The sequence below is a fragment of the Dromaius novaehollandiae genome, chromosome 1 (genome assembly GCF_036370855.1).
Source record: "Dromaius novaehollandiae isolate bDroNov1 chromosome 1, bDroNov1.hap1, whole genome shotgun sequence".
Taxonomy (NCBI): domain Eukaryota; kingdom Metazoa; phylum Chordata; class Aves; order Casuariiformes; family Dromaiidae; genus Dromaius; species Dromaius novaehollandiae.
In genome coordinates this window covers 95,135,965-95,158,627 of record NC_088098.1, presented here as the reverse complement: position 1 = coordinate 95,158,627, position 22,663 = coordinate 95,135,965, and the positions used below count along the sequence as shown (strand labels likewise).

Sequence of the window (22,663 nt, the reverse complement as noted above, 5' to 3'; positions counted from 1 at the left end):
AATTAGACCATGCGTTGTCCTCCGCAGACAACTGGAGGTGGTATGAAAGTCGATGTGAGGGCAAGTAAACACAGTGTTTTTTCCCCTTCAAGATTCTCAAGTTTTCTGTTGCAAAAGGGTTGAGAGAGGTCATATCATCTCAATCTTTAGATGTCTACTTATCTGTATCAGAAAAACTTCATCACTGCCTGAGCCTGAGCTCAGCTTCTAAGCGGGCTCGTCCTGGGCGATGTATGAACTTACAATGGGGAATGTGCAGCCTCTTCACTTTGCTACATGAGAAAAACTGCAAAGCAGTAGCACGTGTCTTGATGTGCAGTCTCAACTCTTCCTTTTTCTTGTATTCTAACATATTAATCAGGTGTTTCCCCACCTTCTTCCCAAGTGGGATTTCCTTCATTGTCTTCCCATTCCTTTAGGTGGTTATGGTAGGAGTGGACATACAGTGATACATATCAAGTCATATGGGATGACATCTCTAACCATTATTTTAAAAGAATAGAACATAGTAACGGGAACAATGTTTCCCGCCCTTTATTTTAGGGAAGCGTTTGTAAAAACAGATGAGACTTGACCTAAAGTGCCTATTTTTCACTGTATTGTACACAGTTTTTTTAAATTGTTTCCTTAGTGAGACTATCTTAAAACATTTGTCGTTCATCTGCAGTTTGGGAAGTATTACACATTCCTTTCATCCTTCATGTCTATATTCATCTGCGATGTTACTAGTGGCTGAGGAAGTGCCGTGAGTGCTGTGGCAAATGCAATTAGGTTATAAATACTTATTTAAAAAAAAATTATTTGTGTGCTATTCTTCTCTTGTTTAAGTGAATGTGTGGGGGAAAATGGTATACTGAAAAGGTAGTTTTGAGTAAAAAATGGAAAAGTTCACCTTCAAGAATTTACTTTTAACAGGACTATGTTTAATGCAGGTTTCATTTTATATAAAATTGAAATTTACAGTTTTGCAGCTGTGCATGTTTTTTGCTCTGTGATGTTAGAGATAAAAGAATTCAGTGTTGTTGGATTGCTTTCTGTACCTTTTTAGCCCCAGAAGCGATCACTGCAAATTTGCTGAGATTGATGGAATTTAGTATTATGTAATGGAAGGGATTTGCGTTAGAAATGCATGTAATACCAATTTTAACTATTTCTTCCTGCATAACAATGCCACTTTGTATGGGTGGGATTTTTACTGGAAATTGTTTAAAGTCAACCCTGTTCATCCTTAAATATAATGTACTGATACAATTCAGCAGTGCAAACAGGACATTCCCTTGGCAGATGTCACCGAGCAACAGAAAGCCATGCGGGCACCGTCCTTAGACAGGCTGCTTCAGCAAAGCCCAGCCACTGCTAGCCCGGTGCTTTCCTAGGCTGTGCAGCTCTTAGGGATCTCCCTGAAAGAGCAAACATCTTTCTCTGAACATGCTGTATGCATCTACTACCACTGTAAGAAATATATCCCTCACTGTAGCACTCTCTTCCCAGTTTACTTTTGTAGCTGTCAGTATACTAGGAGCTGGGAACAGCTATATGGAAATTAAAAAAAAAAAAATTCACGCAGGTGACCAGCTGTGCATCCTCACTTTTTAGTACTTTCACAAGCATATTTTCAGGTATGAATAACCACCAGTGCTCTGGATATCTATACTCTCTCTTATACCCCTGTTTTTTAACATTTTGGATAAACGACAGTCAGTTGGTTTATTTTGTTCTCATGTCATCATTTTCTAAATAAGTCCTCGTCGGTGGTCTCCATTTCATCCAGCCAAAATGAAAGTGCATGTAAAATAAATTAATTTTTTGAAGGAGATGCTTCATGTTAGCCTAGAATATTTTGGGTGCTAATGGATAGCGAGTGGGTCTCCACTATGTCATTTGCCCGTAGGCAGCTGTGTCCATATGTAAATGTGTGCATTTGTGCGAGTGTGAGAGAAATGAGAGATGCAGATGTGACCGGAGAAAGCAGGCTGCATCAGCTATGCGTAGATTGCATGCAACAAACCTTACTTTACATTAAAAGGTTATATATCAATTCTGAATAATTATTTACGGAAGTAAGGCCTAACACACGTTTTCAGAAAGAGCCCTATAAAATTATGCTGAGTGGCACCAGCGCCCAACGATTTCAGGATAGGAAGGCAGGCGTGTGAGTGTGGCAGAGTGTAGTCTACTTGGATTTTTCTTTTTTTTTTTTTAGTAATTTCCGCTGCAAAGCAGTGTGGTACTGCAGGCAAGTAGAGTACATTGGCCTTCAAGTGGATTTTTTTCTGTCTTTTATTCTGCTTGGACATGAGCTTGAAGCCTTATTGTGCTTTAGGTAGAGAAGAGTGAATTTGCCTGGCTGAATAGTAATATTTTCCAGTGCAAATTGTGAAAACCAGAATCAGAGATCTTTCCATTAGTCCCAACATTGTATCAAGCTGCAAGAACATGCAGTCTGCTGAGGCTGCTACTCACCTCAAAGCAGACTGTCTTTTCTGCAACAAGATGTCACTATGTCTCTGGTGTACACAGACCAAAATGTATCTGGGGATCCTATGGACAAGCTTTGTTGTTTTTATTTTCCCCTGTTTTGGGGAGATGGATTTGTGCAAGCAGGTCAGAGAAGGCTTGGGGCTATGCGGCGCATTGCAAGTATGAACTTTGATTGCCTCCCCCTCCTCCCTTGTTACCAGTAGATCTCAGGGGAAAATACTCTTTAGCAGTATAATTGAAATGATTTAATACACTCTTTCTTATAACTCTAGCTTTGTAATTTTTCTCTGCAATTAAGTATCTCTCTCTCTTATCCAGCATATATTAGCACATCATCCTCTGCCCTTTTCTTCCTGGAAAGTGCGTTCCGAAGGCATGACCATAATCCTGAAATGGTTTTGAAAGTGAATTCCTGCACAGATGTCAAGGTACAGCTCCTTTAGCAGCTGTGGCAACCCATTTTCATAGCACGTATCATATTCCCTCCTCTCACAAGCATACGCATGGAGAACTACTCCTGACTACTCTTGGACTGCCTCTGGCCACCACGCTCCCTCTTTTCTACCGTACTTCCGCTTCTGACAACTATTGGTGCCACCTTTCCTCTTCTCACAGCCTCTTCCAGCCCCTTGGGGGTGACTCTGCCTGGACGCTGGCTGCAGCACCAGCTGCACAGCGACAGTGGTGGTGGGTGGAGGTGGTCTCGGGCCCTGCTGGTAGACTAGTGACAGCAGAGCCATAAGCCAGTGCTGCTCCAGCGTCCGACAGGGCTTCCCTAACTGCTGCTTGAAGGTAGTTCCTTGAGGATGAGCTGAGGTACACTTTGACTCAAAACCCAAGCTTGCTTCTTTCAGTGCAGTTTGGCTGAGGGATAGCAGGGAGGGAGGAAAATCCCAGCTCCATTTGCTGTTTGGTTGCACCAGGAGAAAGGCACCACCCAGGCAGAAAAACACTGTTAAAAGTGGTAGTGGAGATGTGGCTGCTGGTTGGACTTACTTATCCCCACTGGCACTGTTTGGATTTAGCCCTCTGGCTCTGCTTTCACCTGTCAACTGAGGGTGACGGTACCAATGCCAAGAGCTTGTGAATGTGCCCTTGGCGCTTTGCCTGGCCAGCTGGCAGCATATATCATCAGCCAAGCCTCCTCCTCCGCAACCTTGGGCGGGAGGTCATGTCATTACATACAGCCATCCCACCTCCAGGGAGGAAAGTGAATTCCAGTCCAATCCACTGCCCTCTTTGCCATCAAACTGGAAAAGACAGACATCAGTCATCCTCCTTTCATCCACTGGAGGACAAAATAAAGTTCCGCAAGTTTCCCCCTCTTTTTTTTTTTTTCTTTCCCCTTCCATGAGGGTCTCCACTACAGACACCCTTTGAAGAGCAGAGCCATGCCTACTGGAGGTCACACCTCAGGAGCATGAAGACAGCTCATTCTGGTGCTGGATATTTATAAGATAGGGGAGAGAATAAGAGCAGAAGGAGCCTACCAAGCAGGATGGGTCCTGACAGGAAAGAGATTAGAGGCAGATTTAGATGCCATTTGTAGTGAAGGCTGTTAGCATTCCTCTGAATATTTTTACACCTAAACATTAGTTTTGACTGTGCTAGAACATGAAGCCTGTTCAGTCAGATCTGCTTCTCTTTAACTTCTTATACTAATGGCATGCTCATATTTATCATAATAACAATATTGGCATTTTCCATTGTCCTCATCATATGCAAACAAATCTCTCACTGATATGTATGATAAAGACCTTTCAGGCTCAGTTCCTGTGAGGAAAATGTGATGAATTTCCCACAGAAATCAAAATGCTGCCTCCAAAGCAAGTTAGTCCCCTGCTTCCCCTGCTATTCAGCTGTACTCCAGCCCCTCTTCTGGAAGAATTTCTTTGCGAATGCTGTATTTGTAGGCTAAATTCAGACCTGCATCGCTTTTCTTTTAAATCCACCAAAATGCCTTTAGCAGGCGTCAATACCTTTGGGGAAATAACATTTTCCCACGCACTGACAGAGAAAAGGTACCACAGAGTGTCACAAGAACTAAGTTGATTCAGTAAGTCATACCCTCAGGCAAAAACTGGCCATTTAAAAACGTATAAAGAAGTATTTCTTCACTTTTCTATCAATGTAAAACACTTGTTTACAAAAAGTTGTTGCCAATTTTAGACCACACTAGTTGCTTTTATACAGTGAAGTCCTTTACTTACTGATGAACTTCATGAATGCATTTTCACTAATAGCCCTCATGTAAGAGCCTCTTCTCCAAGTTCTTACAACAAAAACCTTCCATATGAATCTGGATTGTCACATGTTGCACAGCCCAAGTTGCTATTCCAGCATGATGCCCTAATTGTTACTTGTTAAAGAGTCTTAGAACTACTAGAAATATGTTTGGTGTGAAATAAATGGTGTTTATTTTATGCTCCAAATAAGCTAACACTTAACTCTGGACATACATTACCAAAGAAACATCAGAAAAAGCTGCAGAGCTGGGAGTAAGCAACATCAGAACTTTCTTCAGCAGATGGGACTTAGCCATCATGTAATCTTTGTACATTTGTAGCTTGATGTATGATATTGTTTTATTAGTTGGTACTTAAGAAAATGAAGACCTGAACAAAGTGCAGGAATTTACCTGGTTGTCATGGCTCAGATGAACTCACTGTGACTTAGTGACTTCTTTTGCCCTTTGCTTACTATTAATCTAGAACCCCTCTGCCTTTCTTCCGATGCCTCTGCTGAGACTTTTGCAGTCTTTCTGTTATGAAGAAATTTTTGATGCTATCGCATTGGTGTTTGGACCTTTCTGCATTCTTCATTAGAGAGAGAGTGTGTGTGTGTGTGTGTGTGTGTGAGTGTGTGTGTGTGTGTGTGTAAGCACCAGTGCTATATCCATGAGCTCCAAAGTGTCTTCACATAATAATAATCTCCTCATGTTTGAGTCCATATCACTGTATCATGATGTCCATGTGACCTGAAGTGTATTAGGATCTCCTTACAGGCAAACATGCCATGCTGTACTCTCTCCGGCTTTTTCTCTTAAGAATCATAACAGTTTAAAACAGGGATGAGGAAAACTTTAGCCATGTGTGGTTGTAAAAGGAGAAGCAACGCAGGGCCATTTTAAACACTGATTTTTTGTTGTTGCTATTTGCAACAAGCCCTGCTTTTGCAGGTTCATAACCGTGAAGCTATGTTTTCTGATACTGTGTAAAATAATGCAGATAAAACATCACTCAACCCATCTAGATGCACACCTATTTATGTAATCATCATGCACATAGTCACACATCTGTTCTTTACTTACCTTCAGAATGAAACAGTGTATTTGCTTGGGAGTTGCTTTTTACATTAGTTTAAACAGGTAAATTCAGACAATGAATAGTCTATTGTACATGCAGATCTACTCTTATTTTGCCATTTCCTTTAGACTCTGATAATGACAGTTGATATTTTGAAGTTGAGAATTTCTGTATCCCCCTCCCCCAAAAAACCTTAATACTAGTATAGAAAACTGATCTAGTAGAAAAATCATATTTTGTCCAAGTCATCAAATATTATTCACTAATTATGATAATAATACCAAAATGCAGTGAGCTTACCTTAGCTCAGGAGACTAATGTTTGCTGTATGCCAGGCAGTTCCCCCTACTTATTCAGTTGAAAAGGGAAAATCCACTTGAATTTAAAAAAATAGTCTTTAAATAAGAGACAAGCGAAGGATTTGAGGAGCCCTCCTCTGAGCTCCTGTTCCACTTGTTTTAGCAAGTTGCAACCATCTAGATCCAGTAGTAGCTGAGAGTGACTTTCCTCTCTTCTGGTGTTCTGTGGGCTGCGAATCTGCGAGAGCAGACCTGAGACGGTGCTGCAAGGGAGAGGCAGTGGGGGGACCTTGGCACTGAGTTGGACCAAACTCTAAATATAACTCAACCCACTTTCCGTGCAGTTCTCTTCATACTCTGAAAGCAGATGAATGACCTTGTCAGAAAACTGACCTCACAGCCTGTCACTCTCTGCAAAGAGAGGATCTAAGGGAACAGGACTGCACTGTAAGAGGACAGAAAAGCAATCAACCATCTGCTTGCAGCAAATGAATGTAGGTATGAGCTCTATTTTTATGGCAGTTGCAACTGATTGAATCATAATATGCTTTATTTGATCATTTAGGCAAATGTGCTGCATGCCATTTCACAAAAAAAATGTACGGATGAGAGATCGCTTTGTAATTTCTTGCCTTAAATAGAGATCCCTGACATAGATGAAAGGCTGTCACCTTTTCCCCTTTCAAAAATATTAACTCAGCAAAGTAGGTAGTATTTCCCATTAATGTTCATTCATATGTGCAAAGCTTCTATCTATAAAAAGCTATCCTTCCTGTCACTTGCTCTTATAGTGGGATTTTTGGAAGAATGTGAGTTAAATTGACAAGTGTATATTCCAGTACTGTATAAATTTGAGATGCTAGGGTAGCTTGGGAGGACAGTGCAACCTGCAGTGTCTGAGACCAAACTGCAGAGAAATGTGTAGCAGAGGCAGAGAGTAAGCAAAAGAATAAGAAGGGTAGAAATATAACCCTTGGGGCCTTGGGTAGGGAACTGCATTTCAACAGATGTTTTATAATCCAGGGAGTTTGCCACTCTAACTATGTTGCAACATGGCAGGGTATTTTGTTCTTCACCTGACGCAGAGTTTAACTTGATACAGATCAACCTGATACTCTGTCAAACAGAAACCTGATACTGCTATGTCATATAAAGACCTCTGAATAAAAAAAGATAAGGAAACCTGAACAACTCGAAGTTTTCTTTCACATTTTGTGTTAAGGTGTGGTGGGGAGTTGGAATGCAAGCTTGTTTGCAGTATTACTCTTTGTCGTGATGGGATTGTTGATGACACTTAGCTAAGTGGATGCCACGTTATATGCACGTGTGCAATTTTTAATGTTGAGGAATAAAAAGAAAATATTGGGACTATGAGATTATAATAACCATATGCTATAGATGTGTATGCCTGCAAAATATGTATGAGCCAGAAGGACCTGAATGATATAAGTGGTCAGTAAAATATCAATGTATAGCTATGAACAATAACGCAATTTGGGCTGTTCATTTTTTGCAAAATGTGTTCTATATTTTTATTGAAGCATACTATTTTTGGCAAGTTCCACTATGTAATTTTATCACGATCTATTGGCTTCAAGTCCATAGGGTCAGCCAGACTGTGTGTTACCTTCACAACAAGCACAGCAGCTGTGAGCCACCCCTACTTCCCAAAATAAATGGGAGAACAGTAGAAAATGTGGATCTCTTGCATTATTATGGGAGATGTCACATCTGGGACCATACCACATTCCTGGGCAAAACTTATTCATAGTCAGATCTAGACTGGAGTCCACTATTTAGTAGTTTTGTGGATTTATCACAAGTAACTACCCATTTCTGCCCCTGATTAATGAAAATGAGTGTTTGTTAGGAGTGAATATTAGAACTGTAATGAAGAATGTTGCTGCTTGACTTTGGAGAGAAGACCTGAAAAAGCAGTGAGTCTGCCTGCAGCTAGAGAAATGTTGGGTGACATACCAGGGCCATGGAAGTACTGAGATTCTAAAAGTATATGGTACCAACTTTAGTAAACACTGATAGCATCATAGTAGCTACACTCCAGGTTGGTAGTCCAGGGCAACCTGACCGCTTCCGGCTCCACAGTGCCACTGCCATGTGTGCCCCTCTTGTCCATGCTGAGATATTGAAATCGCCACAGAATCGCTGATCCAGAGCAGGAAGGAGAGAAGGAAAGGGAGGGAATATGTATTCCTCCTCCCAGGCACCCGTTGGTGCTCTTCTCCCTCTACAGCAAAGAGCTGAAGCAGTTTCCATATATGAGAATTAAGTAGTTCTTAGAGAGAAAAAAAAGGAATCCCAGTGCCATCTTATCTGTCAGGCCCTACCACTGGGTGCAGCTTCCCTAGGGGTAGGTCCTGGCTGTCACCCACCAGACCAGATTGGCTGGAAGGCAGCCTGTGTTGAGGGAGGTACCTTGGCTCTACCTGAGGCCCCTGAAAAGAGCACTGTGCTCCTTTGTACATGGTATTTTAGGAGTAATATGACCTTTAGCGGCACTGCGATACCTCCCATTGGTGACTGTGTTGTGGAGGATTCAGTGGCATTGTCTGTCACCAGTGCAGAGAGCTGCTCTGGATGTTCTCGAGATAGGACAGTTAGTTGTTGGATACATCCACAGTGTACTAAAATATGATTTCATGCTTTTACGCCAGGTGGTGGCAGAACTTGCATGGAAAGAAAGTGTTTAGTCTGTGGGAGAGCAGCGCATGATGTTTTTGATTTCTTGGGTTTTGGTCCTGTGGCATATTGAATATGCTGGTAATAAGGAGGACCTGTGTTTTTGATACTTTCCTTTTAGTAACTTTACCCAGCATGGTTCTGGCCTTTCACTTGTAGATTTACATGAGCTCGTGAGACCCCATCATTCATGTTGCAAACATATTCACATGGGAGAGATTACAGTACTAAAATAAATGTTTTCCTATTCACTATTTCTTCTGATGAAACAAAAGAGAAAATTTTTGATATCAGTGAGGTTTGTGTTTTCCCAGTTGAACTGAAGAAGACCAGATGCTTCAGGAGGTTATCATTATTTTTTTTTATCTTGGTCCACACCTGCAGATATATTTTTTTTTGTAAAATAGCTGGGTTTCTTTGGACGCTTTTCATAACCAGAGACAAATCTGTAATGTATAGCACTGGAAATTTATCAGAGATTTTTTTCATTGACCATGAGTTTTAGTCCTCCTTACAGAACCTTTTTGAATTTGCTCCTCACAGTGAATTAAGCTGATTTGTGTTTGTGGTATCATCTGGTAAATGATGAGGCTCTAGAGCACATGAAGAGTTGCTGCACAGTAGGTCCTAAGAACACAGGAACGGTAACACTTTGCCAGAAACTGCGACACATGCCTCTCCTATATGAGCATTTTGGAAAAGGGGTGATTTTTGTTTACGCAAATGAGATATGCTGGGTGGTTTTGGGGAGGGAGGTTAGTTTTCAGGGGTGGCTTTTATAGAGCAGTGCTGTTTGTGTGTACAGGGCTGTAAATGTTGCCTGGTGAAATGGGTTTAAGAGTGACTGTATTAGTTCTTCAAGATGGATGGAGCCATATTTTGTTTGTCAGCAGTATGTACACAGTTTCTTTTTAAGACTAGTTTTGCATGAGTTTCCTATCTAGAGCACCAAGCGGGAAGTACAGTAGGGAGTCAGGCCCTGGTCTGTACCTAGCTTTTCCCAGACTCAAGAACTTGTGGTTTTTCTTACGATGCTGGTTGGTCTTTCTGCTTCCTTGCAGACCATTTTTCTCTTTGGCAATCCAGCCTTCTTGGGTAGCATTTCCTTCAGAGTGATTTGGGTCTGGCTTCTCTAGATCCCGGGCTATTTCCTCTCTTTAATGCCCCTGTTAAGACTGATAGCTTTTTCAAGCTATTTCCCCCAGATATGATCATGCATTCTGTAACCAATATTTGTTAGTTGTTTTTTCTTTGATTAAGCCCAAATTCCTAGGCACTTGTGCTTGTTTAAAGATCCCATGGAACATTTTACAAGGCGAGATATGTGAACCACAATGTCTTGGCCAATTTCCAACATAGTCATCTGTATTCTGACTTTCGCCATTCCCCTGCTTTTTGGAGTTGGATATGGTGTCCTCCTGCTATTGTAAATCATTGCACAGTTTTGCTGTGCAACATGCTGGCACCCTTTTGAGTGGTTTGTGAAATGATTGTAGGGATATACGCTTGGCATCTGTCAGGAAGAAAAGTCCTATTTACAATGGTAAGTATTTAGTTTAGTATTATTCTAACTTTCATCCAGTACATAAGTAAACAGCCAAATACCATGCTGCTTGCAAACAAACAAACCATAACAAGCAGCTTTTCACTTCCTCAACTCTCTAGGAATATGCTTTTAAAGTGAACTTGGAGATTTAAAGAGATTATCTGAAGCTTCAGAATAAAGGGTAGTTTTTGAGAAAACAAAACTAAGTGTAATGAGTTTGCAGTGGGTTGCAGTTGTCATCTGAGCCTTCACTCGTGGTGTCATTGGCATAAGAGTACTGAAGCCGGTGGCATAACTGATTTGCACTCTGTGCTGAAGTATAACTGTATCTTCAGGCTACCGTTGCTCTTCTTTGACAGGCCTGTCATGAAGAAATTAAGTTGGATGGCATACAATAAAATGGCCTGTCATATTCCAAACATGTTGAATATTTGTGTTTGCCCTTTGCCTGCCATGGGTTTTAAAATTACAGTGAATAAATTAATATTGAATCTCTTTCCTTGGTGATGCCATTCTTCCTTATGAAACAGCAATAGAATATCATATTCAACTGTTCTCTTCTAGGAGAAAAAGTCATTTTATTAGAAAGAGGGCAGCCTACTACTTTTATGTCCGATCAGTCTTTTACTCCTATGTTTCGGTTTTATAAAGCAACATGTGAAAATGAAAAGGTCAAATTGCAAATAATCTGGACTGTGGCTGTACTGCAAGCTAGGCCTAACCTTGATTTGTTTCGTAAGAGGTTGATTCTTCTGTGCTTGGTATTTTACGTGCGTATGTACACCAGATGATTTCATCTGGTCTTTTGCTCCCAGGTGTGACCATTTTTTTCTTCTGATTCACTCTCAGTCAGCAAGACAAGATGTGGCAAAAACGGGTTTGGAAGTACCAGGTTTTAATATAGAAGAGGGAGGTGTTGAAAAATAGGAGTGAAAGGAGAGGTACTTGTTGGAAATGTTCTACAAGAGATTCTTTGCGTGGCACAGTCTGACAGATAGTCGTGTCTGTGCGCTAAACGTTTCCTATCATGTCAGAGCATATCTAAAATTACTTTGAAATGTTCCCAAGAAGATCAGTTCTTTTCTGCTGGAATGGACTGTGCTTTTACTTTAAATTGCCATCCAGTGTACAAAAGAGGAACTTAAACCAAGTATCCTACTACCAGGTTTGTCTGACAGGTGGGTTGTGATAGATGTATCTTCAGAACTAGCCAAGAAAAGTCTTTATGTTTTGATAGGACTGTTGTATTTATGGGACATACTATTGCCAGTATTTGGAAATTATTACATTGGAGTCCTACAGATTGCAATAAGCTCTGCCTTGGCACAAGCTTAGGCAAGATGGAATAGGAAGGAGCTGAAGCTGTCTGGCTGTTACCTAACGGGGCCAAATTTAAGCTCTTTGGATTTATATCTTGGTAAGACTGTGTCTGTTCCTGCTGTGTCGCATATCATATGCCCCTTAGGTATGCCTCACAAGCGCACTTTAAAATGCCTTTTTTTAAAATGTTTTGGCAGATAAAGTCTGCAGTGTGAAGTGTCCTCGCAGACAGGAAGGCGTACTGTGCTGCCGGGATAGGCTGGTCTTAGAAAAGGAATTCTTAGTGCTTACAGGTGGGAAAGAAAAGCAGTGACCAGACCCAGGGAAACAGTGGTTGGGTTTAGGATCATAGAGCGCTGGCAGGCACCGTATGTAATTATGGAGATTATCTCAACCTAAGCATAGAGGCAGCTTTCACATGTGCTCTTACTGGTTTCTAGGATTGCATCTTCTTTTATTGCACTGTTTAAAATGGTTTGGCTAATCTTTGTTCAAGGAGGTAAAGGGATGATTTTTTTTTCCTTACTGTCATCTTGATTTCTCAGTACTGCCACTGCCAATGATGCATGCCCATGATGGGGAGAATTATTTACCTTTCTGAAGGTGCCAGTGGACTCTTTCTAGTTTAGTGAGAACAACTTGAGAAAGGAAAAGGGTGCCGCCATTTTTGTAGCTATTTTGATGACATGGTTATGTGGCGATCTTCTCCAAAGAGCAGCTTACTTTTTCAACCAATTTGCTTGATGACCATCTTATCTCATTTACTAGCAATTTCCAAACTACTACTGTGGTAAATAGCAAGCTACTGGTCCAAAGAAAGATATTAATAATAAAATTTGTATTCTCAGTAGTTCCATGTGGCTAGGCTGAGGGGCCCCCAAAAGGTTTCATAGCTATCGCTTGCTCAGTTGCCTTTAAACCATGGGCTACAGGGAATTCGACCTATTATTAGGCTTCACTACAGGAAAAATCAGAACGTTTCATTGCCCGTAGAGAAGGAACTTGGAGAGGATTGGCCTGGTAGACATGAGAGAGATCCTCCTTTTGGTATTAGCAGTGCCTGTGACATATGGGTGAGTAATTTGGGTTCTGTCCAGGAGGCAGGTTAAACTACTATTTCCCTATTGCTGTTATGCACTGCTGACTTCAGTGCCTGCTTCTCCCACTGCTAAGCAAAACCTGTTCCTTCCTTCTGGCTGGCTCGTTCTTAGTCTGTCTGTCCACCCCTTTCCCTTTGTAAGGGAAGTACTTCAGTTTGGAGTACTTTAAAATATTTAAATGTTAATCTTTTCTCATAGTTGAGCAGCCCCTAGTGAGGCCTATTTAATTTAAAAGACCTCATCTGTTCTTTTGGATACTGGTGGGCTCCTGACTGGGCCAGGGAGCTTCATGCTTCCTGCCGCCTTGAGGAATGATACCAGAATGATGTTAAAATACTGTCATCACTGCTTTTAGGCCAGTCACTACGGTCAGCCCTGCTGTGGTGGCAAGAGGATGCCTTTTAACTGAACTAGGATAAACAGGGTCCTGGGAGCCAGTTTTGCTGACAGCTGTTATATTTAAAAGAAAATTAGTTGACATTGCATTGTGTGTACCCAAAGTGACTCTCGGGGGAGTTGAAATGAGAAAAGTTCAAAGAAATGCATTGGCATCTATATTAATTAATTTGATTCACCGAAGATTTAGGCCAACTTTTAATGACAAAAGTATGAAAATGGTAAGAAAGATTTTAATTCCTTTTTCCCTGCCTTCCCTCTTTCCTCCTCTCCATCCTTCCATCCAAAGAGAAGGAATCTAAAATGACAGATGAGGAAAGAACTAGAGATCTGCCCAACACACTTGACATTTTACCCAGAATCAAATAGTTCTCATTCTGCTGAATTTAAAGCTGGAGGCCTGAGAAATAATTTTTCCTCAAATTCATGAATACAGAGTAAATCAGTACTGTTTAATCAATCAATAAATAAAAGCATAGCATTCAAAGCTGCCTGAAATTAATCCATCACACTGTGCCTGAACTGAATGAGCCTTGCCCACCTACAGCGTAATAATGAGCACATGCATTTTTCCTGCAGTGTTTCTTAAACTAGGAGGTTAGCATAGCAAATAAAAAATCCAGGGCTTTTTGTTAAAAAATGGAAAACACAGGCCCTATCCAAAGTTTCTTATGTTCTGGTTTTAGGTATGAGGCAATTTTAGGACAGTCAGAGGTGGGTGGAAGTCAGGGGAAAAAGAACGGGAGCGATGAAGTTTGCAGTAGTAAATCACATACAAAGTTTGTTTTTGTGCAAGTTACATCTAGGTGAATACTGGTAGGACTGATGGGAGCATAAGGGAGAATGCAGGACTTTCTGTAACAGTTCAGACCCATGGACTCTTCTGACCCACCGTATGTCTCTGACTGTGGCCATGACAGATACTTCAAATAAAAGTTGAAGGGATCTCCCTCGTGGATGCGTAAGGCAGGTTCCCTCCAAATTCCACTTTAGCGATTAGTTTAACTGCAAGAAGTGAACTTTTCCTTTACTGCCCTTTGTCACTGTGCGTCTTCTGGATATCAAATAAATGTCCATTCTCACTAAGCTTCCAAATCAAAAAACTAATCGAAATGATTTGCTTAGGTGCCTTTAGGTACTTGAGCAAAAGAATATTTTTCAAACCCAAACTTCAGTAACTGTCTTTTTAATTATGTGTTCATTGGTTGTTCCTATATTATGAAGAGTGGTACGCAGCGTGCCTCTTCTTTGTCTCAAAAAAGAAAAAAAGAATAAAACTCTGTTCTCTTCATCCTCTCTATGAAGAACTTCCCATGCCTTGAATCATTTTTCGTTCGCGTCCTTTATTTCAGTGGTAGAATAGCCAGAACCGTAAGTCACATTTTCCGAAGAATTGTAAAGTTATTTTCTGTTCCATTCCAGTTGTAACATTTTGTTTATTTTGTGGCATTATGATCCTAAAAGAATTTCACTTTCTCAGTCAGTCTAGCATAGTTGTTAAAAGAATTTATTTACAGTGTGGTCACTTTAAGTCCTTTAATAATCACTTTAGAGTAGGAAAGTGGCATGTAAAGGTCGAAAAACTCAATAATGATGAATCAGCCTAGCAAACACAAATTTGTACGCAGTAGGTAATAGGAACAAAATTGCATTCACATCATAGCGTGTGTCATGACCTCAGGTATCATTGTCTTGTCTGCCTGTAAAAATACTGGGATAAATGACCAGGCAAATATAACTTCTTCATGACTATAATAGTTAATAAAGGTGGTGATTAAAGTAAACCTGTTAAATGATATACATATCTCTATGACTCTTTATTTGTGTGGATAAACACATACACAGGTGTATGTGTGTTAATATATATGTGTGTGTGTGTATTGATGCACTCAGGCATATGTGTATGTATATTTAATTTGAAAGAAGTTTGAAACCATTGTATTGAATGACTTTACAATAATGTGATCAATGAGAAAAATGAGAAATTCTATTTGTGTGTGTGTGTGTGTTAAGCATAAATGGCTTTTTTCTTTTCAGCGCAGTTCAGAATAAATTCAAATATAAATATCTAATGACTGCGGAAGCCTGTTAGTAGTTGTCTATGTGGTGTCCTGCTGATGTAATACCAAAGAAGAAAGTGAAGAGCTCTCGAATTTGCATTTATTTATCTATATCAAGAGCACTCTGTGGCAGTTCAGCATCCTTTTATGACCTTGTGGTTCTATAAGATACATACATTGCAGGAAAGCAGCTACGGAGGGCTGCCGTTGTGAGTAAACCCTTCCATCCCGCAGTGTCTTCCATCGGTGCCTGCATGTCTGGTCATTCACACAACGAGAAAGATGAAAGTCAACACTGTATTAATCAGTTAATCAGATTCTGTATCTGTGTCAACTTGTTACTAAGGAAGGATTTGTTCCCTCTCCTATTCTGACAGAGGGAGGAATCTTCTGTGTAGTTCGACGCCTCGAAGCAGGGCAGGCAGTGCTACCCCGACAAACACGTCTGGAATCTGTGAGCTGGGTGCCTCTGCGTTTACTCACATATAGTTATGTTTTACTCTATGAGTTACCTCACTGACTTCCAGGTGCTTATTCACAGAGTGAGATACACTGCTCAACGTGAGCAAGGGTGGCAGAACCCCGCCTCGGGTACTTGGACACCCCCAACAAAACCCTCCTGTTATCCCTGGAGTTGACGTGGTGTCACAAACAATCACAGCTTGAAGCTAGCTGCTGTCTCACTGGAGTATGACTGGCTGTTTCTAGAACAGATGAGAAATCCTACTGGTGTATGAAAGAAAGGTGTTGGGATACAGCAGAAAGGTGCTCAGATTAGGAGTGTTTTCAGAGATGTTTGTTGAGTCTGGGGCCAGACTTTTCTTTCCCTTTTCTTTCGTATCTAGCTGAAAGAGGAGAAGGACGTTGCGTCACAACGTGCAGTCCAAAGTTCAGATGGACAGTGAGCAGGTGGTACATTGTTTGTCAGGCTATATCATGGAAACAATTTGTCCAGTTTTAGATTGCTATTACTAGCAGCATATCTTTTAGTTAGAGAGAGAGAAGAGGTTATTTAAAACTTAAAGGCTCCTCCTGTTTGCCTTTCAAAGCATGCCAAGTGGGATTTAAAAAGGACTGCTTGGAGACTGCACTCAGTTTTCCCTGAATCTCTGTACTTTCATTTATTTATGGGGGAGGTAAATGCATTGCGAAGGAGCTGACTCACCATTTCAGTTCGATGAGATACACACAGATTTATTCAGCTATGGGTACTTAGGGCTAGGGAGAAGCTAAGCAAGAGGAACGAAGAGTGCACTCGTTCCGAACTGTTGGGTGTACTTCATTTGTGTAGTCCATCTAGAGCCTGCTTGGATGCAGTGCATCCAGGGTTTCAGGGCTGTAGCACTGGTACGTTCAAAAGCTGGTAACTTCTTCAGCATCTCTGGAGTCAGGATGGAAGATATAGGTGGGTGATATACAAACGTCACTAACGGTCTCTGAAACCCAGAAGCTGCTCCACCAAAATGCAATGTAAGAAATTTGCTGGAGGAATATATTGGGGGAAGCAAGCCCATGGTAGAGCTCAGTGATAATATCAAGTCACCAAGGCATGCTTAAACTTGCAAGAATATACTGGATGATGTAATTTCCCAGTTTCTTTTAATGAAGCAGCATATCTTAGACTCCACAGTGACTGGAAGATATAAATGGCCAGTCACTTTGGAGAGGAATAGCAGCAGGAAGGAGCTGTTGGTGTGTAGAGGGAAGCACATGGTGCAGGTCCACTCAGACATCCCCAAGGCAATAGGAATTAGGAACCCAGTAGATTGACACAGATATCGGAGCTCCAGTGTAAGAATGACATTTTTTAGTCTCCTAAATCTTCAAGTTTGTATCTTCCACTCTTTACCTGCTGCCCTGTGTTAGGCTATACAGGACTAGATAGAATTTTGTGAGCATTAATATAAAAACGTATAAAATAAACCAATGTCACCACTGAAGACATCAAGAAACAAAACAAAACAAGTGAGCTTTGGAATACTATCTCCTGGCCACTTCTAGTGGCCAGTAAACTTTCCCAGAAAATCTTACACCTTCGGCCACTGTCTGATGAACGCTATTGGGACAGTAGTAAGCGACGTACTAGTAAAATTAGTAGTAGTGCTAGAGAATGCCAGCTGTTCTTCTAGCTCATGATCCAAGCAGCAGCTCAGAAGAGGACTCTGTCCGACTCTCACCTCACCTCTTGGAGGAGAGGGAAAATAGCTGCGAGGGCAGCTCATGGAGCCCAGTGCTGTACGCTTCCTAGTGTGTGTGCGCACTGCCTGGGGTTTAGACCTGCCACCTGCCTTGTCCATGTCCTTTGAGAAGAGATCCCAAAACGACTATGCAGTCTCCTCTGATGAGGCTGACTTAGCAGCAGTGTGGGGTGGGCGCAGCCTGACGTTGCCGCTAACCTGTGGTATGGGGCTGCCAAGAGGAGCAATCCTGCACCAGCTGGGAAGCCACCAGCCACTCTCCTCGCATGGAATCAGGCTCTCTCGTGGCCACGGCCCGTTCAGTCGCTGATTTGCTGCCACACTAAACCTGCAAAGAGCAGAAAGCAAATAGGTGAGCTTAGATGTCATGTCCACTTGGTGCCCTCGCTTGTATTACTGCTGTAGGTGGGCAAACGACTCAGGGGCGTTGTGGGATTCTCGTTCAGGATGGCAGAATATGTTGTGAGCCCACACTGAGCAGCAAACAATTTCTGCTAGTTCTTTCCTGGCCTGCACTTTGGTCTGAATAGAGTTCATTAACATGTTTATGTAACCCCTTCGTTTAGGACCTGTTAGTTGTATTGGACAGAAAGCAAGTTCTCTTTTCAGTCTCTGCTCTGCTTGTAAGTTTGCCAGAAATCTAATCTCTACCAAATAAGATTTCATGACAGACGGCATCCAATCTGCTAAAATATTCACTGATTTTCTTCAATTGCTAGCTCTCAAGTTCCCAGACTTTTTAAAACTCTTTAACAGCTGTTTCAACCCAGTTTTAGGGTGCTGACTATTATGCAGACTTTTCGAAGTGTGAAAAGGGGTGGAATTTAGAAGATAGTACTTTTCGGTCGTAAATACGTACACAACTTGTTAGCCGTTTTGTTGCATTAGGATTTTCCAATCCACTGCCTTATTGTCATGCAATGTGCAGTGTCGCAGCTGTGGAGGAATAAAGATTCATTTTCTCCCCTTCATACCCTTTCCCCTCCACTTTACCTTTTATTTTTCAACTGGTGCATACTTCGGAGTGGAGTCCTGTCTTCCCTATTTCAGGTGATGCTTAAGGGAATCATACTGATCCTATTTAAAATAAGTAGTTTCATTTTTAAACTGTCAACTTATAGCTGCAGAATACAGGAGACTTCCACGATGATTGAACACCGGGTTGGGGGGAAAGGAATATTGCCGAGTATTTCAGGAGTGCAAATTGAATTCTGCAGTTCTCACTGTCCCGTTAGCCGGCTGATAATGCTCCTGGTGATGATCAGTGAAGTACTTCAGTCCCCAGCAGAAAGTTCTGTATTTGAATACAAAGTCTTTTAAAATGAGAGACTAATATAGCTCTATGAGGGGGCCTGTGGGTACTTTTTTCCTCCAAGTCTCTCTGTTCATGAAAGAGGTGAGGCAGATGAGTGGACAGCATCTTAATCTAAAGAGTTTGCTTTGAAAACGTCAGCATGTGCTAGTTTTGTGGTCATTCTGCTTGAAATGGGGGAATAGTGCCTTTACCTAATTATTACCAATAAGAGTCACACAACTGAAAAATGGGCTCACAGAAAAAGTCTGTATATATTTTTATGCTGTACAGTCGGACATTGTACCATTCTTAGGATTTTTACTCTTGCAGGTAATTAGTAAGGCATTTTGGTCTTTTAGCTGGAGGTTGGAGGGTTTTTGTGCATGTGTGTGTATGTTTGTTGGGTTTGATTTTTTTTTTCCTCCTTCATCTGCAAGACTTGTGTTTGTAGGAGGAGGTGACTCATTCCAAGAGAAGTGTCAGCAAGCTTAGCAGGAAAGCTGTGTTTTCTAAGTGAACCTCTGGTCCACAGAGCCACTGCTTTTTTTAGTTTCTAGCAGCAGTGCTGTTGCTTGGTTTTTTTGGTCCAATGATTTGCTGAGATAGGTCTGTAATTGTGTTTGGTGAGTGCAGTGCTATGGAACCCAGGTTGTTTTACTCATGCTGAAATAAAGCAGAGAGATGTCATGGATCTTGAGACACTGTGGTTTATGAGAAAGGTCCTTTTTCGGTGTTCACTACTTAGCTCAATTGAAGTGAGGTTTCTGGAAAAATTAGACATTTCTACCTGTGATTCTGCAGATGGTACCAGCTTTGCAGAATTCCAGAAAGCTAAGGAAATCTATTGCCTTCTAGATGAAATATTGTGAAGAGGAGGGGAAAACTGGACCTCTTTTTAGTAGTGTAAATGTCAAATACTAGTAAAGTGATACTAATTTCTGTTACAGCTGTGTTTATTGCCAATCTTAGGATTGTATTATTGTGACAAACCTTCAGTTGAAGATATTATCCGTATTTTTGAATGTGAAGGTAGAAGATGGATTTAAAAAACAGAATAACAAAACTTCTTTTTTTCTCATCAGATCTGTCAGATGATGAAGCTAGTGAGAAGGCAAGTGATGAGAGAAGAGCAATGCATCAGGATTCAGACTCCAAACCTGCTGTGAAGAAGAAAAGAAAGCAGGTTTGTAAGTTTAGCAATTGTGTAGAGCACAGAGATGATAATGCGTAAGGAAATGTAGTCCCTTTTTCTTCAATAAGGGGGCAGTTTTCTTCACTTTTTGTCTGATCTTTTTGCATAATAAGATCCTTTTATAAAGTGCTTTTGACTTATTTGGAAGTGGTTGAGTTCCGGTACATTTCAATAATAACTTCACTCTTGTTTTGTGTAAACTGAGATTGCTGAGGCTGCCTCCTGCATTGTGACTTCTAGTGATAAAAGCCTGAGTGGTGCTGCCCGTCTTCTTCTCCCTGCACACTTGAAATCTTGGAAGCTGTGTTTTAAATGTTTTACAGCATCTCCACCCAAATATGACTCCATTGAAATGTCCAAGTGAGGAAGAGTTTAGGTCCACATGGATGGATGTTTCCATAGCCTTGCACTGCTAAAAGCTTCCTCTAGGACCAGCAGGAGCTATAATTCTCAGAACTACATGGAGTGCACCCAGGAGAAGGCAGTGACATCTTTGACAGACAGCCTCCCCCCAACTTTAGCAGAAAAGAATCATCTAAAGCTCAGCTGATTTTAAGAAGTCTCTTGTTTGAAGGTAAATTTCTTGTGTCTTCCTAGTATCATGAACTGAATGGCTGTCAAGGAGCTGAAACAACATTGGAGGCTCCCTCTCCTTGAGATCAGTATAAATTTTGACCTAGGTCAGTACTAAATAAAAGCCTTCACTCTGCGATGCCTAGGCAGTTGCCCAAGTGAAAAACATTTGTAGTAATATTCTCTTTTGTAACAGAGAAGTAGAAGCAACACAGTAAATGTGGAGTACTAATTACTGTCCTTTTGGGTGTCTTCCTCAGACATCCAAGAGCTAAGTGAGCCAAGAAATCTGAACTGCTTCCACATTTTCATTAGGAAGGAGATAACCGAGCAATATAGAAGGTTGTATTGCCTTTCCACGCACTGTACCTGGTGGCAGATATTGAGGACTTCCACTCGGCAAGGTTGCCTATAGAGCTACTTTTTATGAGCACTTAGTTCATTTATACATTCAAAACAAAATAAGCTGGTGTATCTGGAGGGAGGTACTTTGCTCATACTACAAGAATGTTAGAAAGGAAAAACCTACACAGGTTATCCTGCTAAATGGGAATGGGGACTGCCCAGAACACATGCCACAGCTCTTCCTGTACATTAAGAAATATCCGTTTGTGTTTTGGAACAGGTAATTTGATGTTAAGTCATTGCCTTATAGAGTTTCATGGCTGATAGGAGCTCAGTGTCATGGATGTGTTGTTGCAGGTCTTTTATAGTAAAAAGGCTTGCTGATCAGATGTATTTACACAAAGGTAGTTTTGTTTTCTGGTGTATTTAACATAACCTATTTTACTCACTGATCCCTGCCTCATTCACAGTCTGGAAGCTATTCTGCAGTGGACTTGGCATCTTAAAACCAGTCGGGAGACAACTAGATAGAATTATGAACATTTATGTTTCCAGTCTGCAAACTGTCCTCAGGCTTAAAATGAAATGACTAATTTGTCTCCAATCTGAATGGAGCATTGATGTGTTTACTTTGTCACTAACTCCCAAAGTCAGAGTACATGGCTGACCTAGAATGTAAACTTTCACACACACACAAGAATGTTTTCCCTTTACATTTGAATTTCCAGTAACTTGGCAACATGTTAAGAAAAAAAGTCATGTTAGAAATATAATACAGGAAATATTTTATGTTCTGTCTGTGATTAACAAACAAGGAATTTATGACATTTTAGTTCATAAATCAGTGGTCTCAGCACAAATTTCCTGTTTTCTGCATTTTAAGAACTTCCTTGTAAAAATAGCATAAGAACACAGAGCACAAGGGAGCCATGTCAGAAACCAGTTGGTTGTCTGTTCTGTATCTTGCGTAAGAGAAACATGCAAATGACCTTTTCTTAAGGGTGGCATGCAGAGAGCTATTGAATGAGTAGGTAGGCAACTAACAGTTGTGAAAGGGTCAGAAGTTCAGTCTAGATCAGATGCCTAAATATTTTAAGATTGCAGATCATCAAAAGACATGTAGATTTACAGCTATTCACCAACCTTTGGTTTCTCTTACTTTTATGGCTTTATTTTTAATGTCTAGATACAGTGGACTTGTATTTCTGGGCTAACAATATACCATACATATATATGTGTGTGTATATATGTGTATGTATATGTACATATATGCATATATGTATGTATGCATGTGCTGCTGTAGAGGAGTTTTGTGAGTCTTCTTATGCTGGTCTGAGGAAGCAAGGCTTTGCCTACAAGCCTGCTGTGTACTTCTGTTGCCATTGAAAGAAAAGGCTTCATACTGTGTTCAGAAAAGAAGCCATGACATTTGGTGGTATTTTAAGCATTTGAACGAACAGTTATCAGTGAGATAACTGTTCAGTTCTCTTAGAGAACATTTTTCAGCTTTGTGGGTTTTAGTCTTTTCTCACACAGATACAAGTTGGGAGTGCGCATGGTGTTTTGCACATTTATATGAAATGGTTCACAGTGTATGTGAAGAGAGAAGTGGGCCCAACATGACTGAGTGGCATTTTTCTGTACTCTGAAAGACGCATAAATGGAGTGGTGAAGCTTCCTGGGTTAAGGAACCATTGTATTCTGTGGGAGGAAAGAGATTCAGGTCATCCATTTCTGGCTTTTTGATGGCTGGGTAGTGTCCCTTGAGTAAATCAGTACAAAGGCTTGTTCACTGCCTAAAATGTGATGCTGAGTATGGAAATTATGATGAAAACACCTGGCAAGTGGTCTTTGAAT

At 40.9% G+C, this 22,663-nt stretch overlaps 2 protein-coding genes across 10 annotated transcripts in view; one reads left to right on the top strand and one right to left on the bottom strand.

Moving 5' to 3' along the window:
• LOC112990573 (filamin A-interacting protein 1-like) overlaps window positions 1–6,413 on the bottom strand; it is a 135,508-nt gene extending 129,095 nt beyond the window's left edge. For both annotated transcript variants that reach the window (XM_026112434.2, XM_026112433.2), the window contains exon 1: window positions 6,087–6,413. The gene's annotated coding sequence lies outside the window, so the exon portion shown is untranslated. The remainder of the gene's footprint in view (window positions 1–6,086) is intronic.
• Window positions 1–22,663, top strand: part of CMSS1 (cms1 ribosomal small subunit homolog) — a 247,515-nt gene that overhangs the window by 207,783 nt on the left and 17,069 nt on the right. For 5 of the 8 annotated variants that reach the window (XM_026112439.2, XM_064521017.1, XM_064521007.1 and 2 more), the window contains one exon: window positions 19,779–19,879. In XM_026112439.2, coding sequence (XP_025968224.1) covers window positions 19,779–19,879 — 101 coding nt within the window. Of the gene's footprint in view, window positions 1–6,449; window positions 6,584–19,190; window positions 19,320–19,778; window positions 19,880–22,663 lie in introns of those variants that run through there. The other 3 variants (XM_026112442.2, XM_026112440.2, XM_064521024.1) reach the window with 3 other exon arrangements.